The 9,519-nt window shown below is 63.2% G+C and overlaps 1 protein-coding gene across 1 annotated transcript; it reads left to right on the top strand.

The window, feature by feature from the left end:
• The first annotated feature begins 219 nt into the window (after positions 1-219).
• Positions 220-9,224, top strand: LOC138101410 (microfibril-associated glycoprotein 4-like). Its single transcript, XM_068999214.1, has 6 exons — positions 220-263; positions 1,053-1,119; positions 3,220-3,374; positions 4,695-4,791; positions 6,192-6,374; positions 8,940-9,224. The coding sequence occupies exons 1-6, from the start codon at positions 258-260 to the stop codon at positions 9,185-9,187; spliced, it is 756 nt and encodes a 251-aa protein (XP_068855315.1). The 5' UTR covers positions 220-257; the 3' UTR covers positions 9,188-9,224.
• Positions 9,225-9,519: the final 295 nt, after the last annotated feature.

Genomic DNA, 9,519 nt, shown 5'->3' with positions numbered 1-9,519 from the left:
AAAAAAAAAAAAAAAAAAAACATTAAAAAAAGGAGAATTCTTTTGGGTTTTTTTTTTTTCGGGTTTTTTTTGGGGGGGGGATAAAAGGGCGGATTTGGGGATTTTTTTCCCAAAAAAGGGCAAGCCCGGGGGTCCCTCCCCCTCGCCCCCCCCCAAAAGGGGCCCCCGGGTCCCGACGCCCCTGACGGGGCCTCCCCTCCCCCCCCTCCCCCCGATCCCCCCCCGCCCCCGCCCGGATTCGGAGCCGCTCCGGAGCCATGGAGGTAACGGGACCCCCCAAAACGCCCCAAAACGCCCCAAAACGCCCCAAAACGCCCCAAATCCAGCCCGGGAAGCCCCAAAAACCCCCCAAATCCACCCCGGGAAGCAAAAAATCCACCCCGAGAAACCCCAAATCCTTCAAATTTCCCCCAAATCCATGCCGGGACACCCAAATTCCCTCAAATTCCCCCCGAAATCCACCCCGAGAGCCCCAAATTCCCTCAAATTCCCCCCAAATCCGTCCCGGGATACCCCAAATCCACCCTGAGAAACCCAAATCTTCCCGAATTCCCCCCAAATCCATCCCAGGACCCCCAAATTCCCTCAAATTCCCCCAAAATCCACCCCGAGAAACCCAAATCTGCCCGAATTCCCCCCAAATCCTCCCTGAGAACCCCAAATTCCCTCAAATTCCCCCCAAATCCATCCCGGGACACCCAAATTCCCTCAAATTCCCCCCAAAATCCACCCCGAGAGACCCAAATTCCCTCAAATTCCCCCCAAATCTGTCCCAGGATACCCCAAATCCACCCCAAGAACCCCAAGTCTTCCCGAATTCCCCCCAAAATCCACCCCGAGAGCCCCAAATTCCCTCAAATTCCCCCCAAATCCACCCAAAGAACCCCAAATCCGCCCGAATTCCCCCCAAATCCACCCCGGGAACCCCAAATCCCCCCTTGGACCCCCAAAATCCCAAGAATTTCCCCCAAACTCCTCCTGGGAATCCCAAATTCCCCCGAATTCCCCCCAAACCCCCCCTGACCCCCCCCCCCCCTCGCGTCCCCTCCCAGTTCGTGGCCGTGGCGCTACTGGTGGCACTGGGGAGCCTGAGCCAGGGGCAGCCGATCGGGCCCCAGGGTGAGACTGGGAGGGACTGGGAGGGACTGGGAGGGGATTGGGGGGGACTGGGATGGGATTGGGGGGGACTGGGATAAACTGGGAGGGACTGGGAGGGACTGGGAGGGGATTGGGGGGGACTGGGAGGGGACTGGGGGGATTGGGAGGGACTGGGATGAACTGGGAGGGACTGGGAGGAGATTGGGGGGGACTGGGATGGGATTGGGGGGGACTGGGAGGGGATTGGGAGGGACTGGGAGGGGATTGAGGGGGACTGGGAGGGACTGGGGATACTGGGATGGGACTGGGATGAGACTGGGATGGGACTGGGATGGAACTGGGGATACTGGGACGGGATTGGGGCTACTGGGATGGGCCTCGGGATACTGGGAGGGACTAGGACAGGGCTGGGGACGCTGGGAAGGACTGGGACAGACTGGGACGGGACTGGGAATACTGGGATGGAACTGGGATGGCACTGGGGATACTGGGACAGAACTGGGACAGACTGGGGATACTGGGCTGGGACTGGGACAGGGTTGGGGACACTGGGCCAGGACTGGAATGGAACTGGGAAGGACTGGGGATACTGGGACGGAACTGGGAATACTGGGACGGAACTGGGATGGGACTGGGATGGAACTGGGGATACTGGGAGGGAACCGGGATGGCACTGGGGATACTGGGACGGGACTGGGATGGGACTGGGGATACTGGGAGGGAACTGGAGATACTGGGACGGGACTGGGACGGAACCGGGACGGGACTGGGACAGAACCGGGATGGAACTGGGCTGGGACTGGGATGGAACTGGGGATACTGGGAGGGACTGGGACGGGACTGGGGATACTGGGACGGAACTAGGACGGAACTGGGATGGGACTGGGACAGAACTGAGACAGGGCTGGGGACACTGGGAAGGACTGGGGATACTGGGAGGGACTGGGATGGGACTGGGGATACTGGGAACGGAACTGGGATGGAACTGGGACAGACTGGGATGGAACTGGGATGGAACGGGGGATACTGGGACAGAACTGGGACAGGGCTGGGGACACTGGGACGGGACTGGGGCTACTGGGATGGGACTGGGGATACTGGGGAGACTGGGACAGGGCTGGGGACACTGGGATGGGACTGGGGATACTGGGACGGGACTGGGACGGAACCGGGATGGAACTGGGATGGGACTGGGATGGAACTGGGGATACTGGGATGGGACAGGGGATACTGGGAGGGACTGGGGATACTGGGATGGGACTGGGGATACTGGGACGAAACTGGGACGGAACCGGGATGGAACTGGGACGGCACTGGGAATACTGGGATGGAACTGGGATGGCACTGGGGATACTGGGACGGGACTGGGGATACTGGGACAGAACTGGGACGGGACTGGGGTGGTACTGGGGATACTGGGACGGGACTAGGATGGAACTGGGAAGGACTGGGGATACTGGGACGGGACTGGGATGGCACTGGGGATACTGGGACGGGACTGGGGATACTGGGACAGAACTGGGACAGGGCTGGGGTGGAACTGGGGATACTGGGCCGGGACTGGGATGGAACTGGGACGGGACTGGGGATACTGGGACGGAACTGGGAATACTGGGATGGAACTGGGACGGGACTGGGGATACTGGGCCGGGACTGGGATGGAACTGGGAAGGACTGGGGATACTGGGACGGAACTGGGAATACTGGGACGGAACTGGGACGGAACTGGGGATACTGGGACGGAACTGGGATGGAACTGGGGATACTGGGACGGGACTGGGGATACTGGGACGGCACTGGGATGGCACTGGGGATACTGGGACGGGACTGGGGATACTGGGACAGAACTGGGACGGGACTGGGGTGGAACTGGGGTGGAACTGGGGATACTGGGGCAGAACTGGGAATACTGGGACGGCACTGGGACGGCACTGGGGATACTGGGACAGAACTGGGACAGAACTGGGACAGAACTGGGACAGAACTGGCAACACGGGGCCGCACGGGGGGGGGGGGAGGGGCGGGGCGGGGGTGTCGCAGCCCCGGCCCGGTGTGACCGGCACTGCCCCTCCCCCCACCCCTCCCCCTCCCCTCCCCCACCCCTCCCCTCCCCCCCCCCAGCGCTGCCGCTGTGCCCGCCCCTCCCCCCCCGGGACTGCCAGGACGTGCACGCGGGGGGGGCGCGCGCCGACGGCGTTTACCTGGTGTCCCCCGGGGGGGGCGGCCCCCCCGTGCCGGTCTACTGCGACATGAGCACCGAGGGCCACGTCTGGACGGTACCGCCCCTCCCCCACCCGGCCCTGCACCCCCCCCATCGCCCCTCCCCCACCCCCCCCAAAAAACCCCCCCATCGCCCCTCCCCCACCCGGCCCTGGACCCCCCCCCCGACCCCCCAAAAATCAGCCTTGAACAACCCCCGATCGCCCCTCCCCCACCCGGCCCTGAACCCCCCCATCGCCCCTCCCCCACCCCCCCAAAAAACCCCCCCATCGCCCCTCCCCCACCCCCCCCAAAATCGGCCATGAACAACCCCTGATCGCCCCTCCCCCACCGCCCCCCAAAAATCACACACACACCCCCGATCGCCCCTCCCCCACCCGGCACCGACACCCCCCCATCGCCCCTCCCCCACTCTCCAAAAACCCCCCGATGGCCCCTCCCCCATCCCCCAAAAAAATCAGGCTTGAACCCCCCCATCGCCCCTCCCCCACCCGGCCCCCACACCCCCCCATCGCCCCTCCCCCACCCCCCGAAATCGGCCTTGAACAACCCCCCCATCGCCCCTCCCCCACCCCCCCCCCAAAAAATCACAAACACACCCCCCATCGCCCCTCCCCCACCCGGCCCTGAACCCCCCCATCGCCCCTCCCCCACCGCCCAAAATCGGCCTTGAACCACCCCCCCACCGCCCCTCCCCCACCCTCCCCAAAAACCCCCCATTGCCCCTCCCCCACCCCCAAAAATCAGCCTTGAACAACCCCCGATCGCCCCTCCCCCACCCGGCCCTGAACCCCCCCATCGCCCCTCCCCCACCCCCCCCAAAAAAACCCCGATCGCCCCTCCCCCACCCGGCACCGACACCCCCCGATCGCCCCTCCCCCACCGCCCAAAAAAGCCCCCGATGGCCCCTCCCCCACCGCCCAAAAATCACACCCCACTCTCTCACCCCTCCCCCACCCCTTGCCCCTCCCCCATTCTCCCCTTCCCCTCCCCCACCCCAACCCCTTCCCCCCTTTTTCCTCACCCCTCCCCCACCCCTTCCTGCCCCACCCTCTCACCCCTCCCCCACCCTCTCACCCCTCTCACCCCTCCCCCACCCCTCTCACCCCTCTCACCCCTCCCCCACCCCTTCCTGCCCCTCTCCCTGCCCCTCCCCCACCTTCTCACCCCTCCCCCACCCCTCTCCCACCCCTTCTTGCCCCTCCCCCACCCCTCTCACCCCTCTCACCCCTCCCCCATTTTCCTGCCCCACCCCCGCCCCTCCCCCACCTTCTCACCCCTCCCCCATTTTCCTGCCCCACCCCCGCCCCTCCCCCACCCTCTCTCACCCCTCCCCCACCCCTTCCCGCCCCTCCCCCCCCCGCCCCTCCCCCCAGGTGTTCCAGAAGCGTTTCAACGGCTCCGTCAGTTTTTTCCGCGGCTGGAACGATTACCGCTCCGGCTTCGGCCGCGCCGACGGCGAGTACTGGCTGGGTACGGCCCGCCAGACACTACCAACCAGTATGGACCAGTATAGACCAGTATAGAGCAGTACGGACCAGTACGGACCAGTACGGACCAGTACGGACCAGTATAGACCAGTATAGAGCAGTACAGAGCAGTACGGACCAGTATGGACCAGTATAGACCAGTATAGAACAGTACGGACCTGTATAGAGCAGTACGGACCAGTGTAGACCAGTACGGACCAGTATGGACCAGTATAGACCAGTATAGAGCAGTACGAACCAGTATAGACCAGTATAGAGCAGTATGGACCTGTATAGAGCAGTACGGACCAGTGTAGACCAGTACGGACCAGTATGGACCAGTATAGAGCAGTAGGGACCTGTATAGAGCAGTACGGACCAGTACGGACCAGTATGGACCAGTATAGAGCAGTACGGACCTGTATAGAGCAGTACGGACCAGTACGGACCAGTATGGACCAGTATAGAGCAGTATGGACCTGTATAGAACAGTACGGACCAGTGTAGACCAGTACGGACCAGTATGGACCAGTATAGAGCAGTACGGACCTGTATAGAGCAGTACGGACCAGTGTAGACCAGTACGGACCAGTATAGACCAGTATAGAGCAGTACAGACCAGTACCGACCTGTATAGAGCAGTACAGAGCAGTACGGACCAGTATGGACCAGTATGGACCAGTACGGACCAGTACTGACCAGTACAGACCAGTATAGACCAGTATAGACCGCTATAGACCAGTACAGATAGTATAGACCAGTTCCAACCAGTATAGACCAGTATAGACCAGTACAAGCCAGTACACACCAGTATAGACCAGTATAGACCACTGTAGATCAGTACTGACCAGTGCCAACCAGTGCCAACCAGTATAGACCAGTACTGACCAGTTCTAACCAATACTGCCCCCTGAGTGACCCCTGAGTGACCCCTGAGTGACCCCTGACCCCTGAGTGACCCCTGAGTGACCCCTGAGTGACCCCTGACCCCTGAGTGACCCCTGGGTGACCCCTGAGTGACCCCTGAGTGACCCCTGAATGACCCCTGACCCCCCTCTGACCCCTCTGTGACCCCCCCAGGCCTGCAGACCCTGGCCCTGCTGACCCTCCAGGCCCCCTGAGTGACCCCTGAGTGACCCCTGAGTGACCCCTGACCCCTGAGTAGACCCTGAGTGACCCCTGACCCTGAGTGACCCCTGACTGACCCCTGGGTGACCCCTGAGTGACCCCTGACCCCTCTATGACCCCTGAGTGACCTCTGACCCCTCTGTGACCCCCAGGCCTGCAGACCCTGGCCCTGCTGACCCTCCAGGCCCTCTGAGTGACCTCTGAGTGACCCCTGAGTGACCCCTGAGTGACCCCTGACCCCTGAGTGACCCCTGACCCCTCTGTGACCCCCCCCAGGCCTGCAGACCCTGGCCCTGCTGACCCTCCAGGCCCGCTACGAGCTGCGGGTGGAGCTGGAGGACTTCGAGAACAACTCGGCCGCGGCCACCTACGGCTCCTTCGCGCTGTCGCCCACGGCCGTGAGCGCCGAGGAGGACGGCTACGCCCTGCACGTGGCCGGCTTCGTGGACGGCGGCGCCGGTCAGCGGCCGGGGGGGCGCGGCGCGGGGGCAACCGAGTCAAGGAGGTCAAGGGAGGTCATGGGGAGGTCAATGGGGTCAATGGGGTCATGGTGGGGGTCAACCAAGTCAATGGGGGTCAAGGGAGGTCATGGGAAGGTCAATGGGGTCATTCTGGTGGTCAATGGGGTCATTGAGGGGTCATCGGGGGTCAAGCAGGTCAAGGGCGGCCATGGGGAGGTCAATGGGGTCAATGGGGTCAATGGGGTCATGGTGGGGGGCAACGGTGGTCAACCAAGTCAATGGGGGTCAACAAGGCCAAGGTCAACCATGGGAGGGTCAATGGGGTCATCATGGTGGTCAATGGGGTCATTAAGGGGTCATCGGGGGTCAAGCAGGTCAAGGGCGGCCATGGGGAGGGTCCATGGGGTCCATGGGGTCAATGGGGTCATGGGGAGGGTCCATGGGGTCAATGGGGTCAATGGGGTCATGGTGGGGGTCAACGGTGGTCAACGAAGTCAAGGTCAACCATGGGAGGGTCAATGGGGTCATCATGGGGTCAACTGAGTCAAGGTCAAGCATGGGAGGGTCAATGGGGTCAATGGGGTCATGGTGTGGGTCAACCAAGTCAATGGGGGTCAAGCAGGTCAAGGGAGGCCATGGGAGGGTCAATGGGGTCAATGGGGTCAATGGGGTCATGGTGGGGGGCAACCGAGTCAATGGGGGTCAAGGGAGGCCATGGGGAGGGTCCATGGGGTCAATGGGGTCATGGTGGGGGTCAACGGTGGTCAACGAAGTCAAGGTCAACCATGGGAGGGTCAATGGGGTCATCATGGTGGTCAATGGGGTCATTGAGGGGTCATCGGGGGTCGAGCAGGTCAAGGGTGACCATGGGGAGGGTCCATGGGGTCAATGGGGTCAATGGGGTCATGGTGGGGGGCAACCGAGTCAATGGGGGTCAAGGGAGGCCAGGGGGAGGGTCCATGGGGTCAATGGGGTCATGGTGGGGGGCAACCGAGTCAATGGGGGTCACGGGAGGTCATGGAGAGGTCAATGGGGTCAATGGGGTCAATGGGATCATGGTGGGGGGCAACCGAGTCAATGGGGGTCAAGGGAGGCCATGGAGAGGTCAATGGGGTCAATGGGGTCATGGTGGGGGTCAACCGAGTCAATGGGGGTCAAGGGAGGCCATGGGGAGGGTCCATGGGGTCAATGGGGTCATTGAGGGGGTCAACGGTGGTCAACGAAGTCAAGGTCAACCAAGTCAAGGTCAAGCATGGGAGGGTCAATGGGGTCAATGAGGTCATGGTGGGGGTCAACTGAGTCAATGGGGGTCAAGCAGGTCAAGGGAGGCCATGGGAAGGTCAATGGGGTCATTGAGGGGTCATCGGGGGTCAAGCAGGTCAAGGGCAGCCATGGGGAGGGTCCATGGGGTCAATGGGGTCAATGGGGTCATGGTGGGGGGCAACGGTGGTCAACGAAGTCAAGGTCAACCATGGGAGGGTCAATGGGGTCATCATGGTGGTCAATGGGGCCATTGAGGGGTCATCGGGGGTCAAGCAGGTCAAGGGCGGCCATGGGAAGGTGAATGGGGTCAATGGGGTCATTGAGGGGTCATCGGGGGTCGAGAAGGTCAAGGGTGACCATGGGGAGGGTCCATGGGGTCAATGGGGTCAATGGGGTCATGGTGGGGGTCAACCGAGTCAATGGGGGTCAAGGGAGGCCATGGGAGGGTCAATGGGGTCAATGGGGTCATTGAGGGGTCATCGGGGGTCAAGCAGGTCAAGGGCAGCCATGGGGAGGTCAATGGGGTCATCCCGGTGGCCAACGCGCCCATCCCGGTGCTCAACGCGCCCATCCCGGTGGCCAACGCGCCCATCCCGGTGGCCAACGGGCCCATCCCAGTGGCCAACAGGCCCACTGTGGGTGCTCAACATGCCCATCCCGGTGGCCAACAGGCTCACTGTGGGTGGTCAACGGGGCCCATCCCAGTGCTCAACGTGCCCATCCCGGTGGCCAACGCGCCCATCCCGGTGGCCAACGGGCCCATCCCAGTGGTCAACAGGCTCACTGTGGGTGCTCAATGCGCCCATCCCACTGGCCAACGCGCCCATCCCAGTGGCCAACGTGCCCATCCCGGTGCTCAACGCGCCCATCCCGCTGGCCAACGCGCCCATCCCGGTGCTCAATGTGCCCATCCCAGTGGCCAACGGGCCCATCCCAGTGGTCAACAGGCTCACTGTGGGTGCTCAACATGCCCATCCCAGTGCTCAACGCGCCCATCCCGGTGGTCAACGGGGCCCATCCCGGTGGCCAACGGGCCCATCCCAGTGGCCAACAGGCTCATTCTGGGTGACCAACGCACCCATCCCGCTGGCCAACGCACCCATCCCGGTGCTCAACGTGGCCAACGCGCCCATCCCGGTGCTCAACACACCCATCCCAGTGGCCAACGTGCCCATCCCAGTGGCCAACGCGCCCATCCCGCTGGCCAACGCGCCCATCCCGGTGCTCAACGTGGCCAACGCGCCCATCCCGGTGCCGTCCCTCACCGCCTCCCCCCTCCCCCCCCCCCCCCTCGGCGCAGGCGACTCGCTGAGTTACCACAACGGGCAGAAATTCTCCACCTTCGACCGCGACCAGGACCTGTTCGCCCAGAACTGCGCCGCGCTCTCCTCGGGGGCCTGGTGGTTCCGCAGTTGCCACTTCTCCAACCTCAACGGCTTCTACCTGGCCGGGCCCCACCTCTCCTACGCCAACGGCATCAACTGGGCCCAGTGGAAGGGCTTCTACTACTCCCTGAAGCGCAGCGAGATGAAGATCCGGCGCCTCTGAGCGGCCGCGCCCCGCGTGGACCCCTCCCCCCCCCCCACCGCCCCTCCCCCACCCCCCCCCCCAATAAAGGCCAGGCCTTGATTGCTCCGTGGGGTTCGGGGGTGGTGGAACGGCTCGTGGAGGGGGGGTTTTGGGGGGGGGGGTTTGAGGAGTTTTGGGGTCTGGGAGGTCACTCGGTAACGTCCTCGTTGTTAATTGGGTGGTTGGTTAATTAATGGAGGGGGTGGGGGTGGTGGAACATCTCGGGGGGGTTCCTCGGGGGGGATTTTTGGGGGGATTTTGAGGAGTTTTGGGGTCTGGGAGGTCACTCGGTCACGTCCTCGTTGTTAATT

The sequence above is a fragment of the Aphelocoma coerulescens genome, unplaced genomic scaffold (genome assembly GCF_041296385.1).
Source record: "Aphelocoma coerulescens isolate FSJ_1873_10779 unplaced genomic scaffold, UR_Acoe_1.0 HiC_scaffold_289, whole genome shotgun sequence".
NCBI lineage: Eukaryota > Metazoa > Chordata > Aves > Passeriformes > Corvidae > Aphelocoma > Aphelocoma coerulescens.
This window is presented reverse-complemented; position numbering and strand designations above follow the sequence as displayed.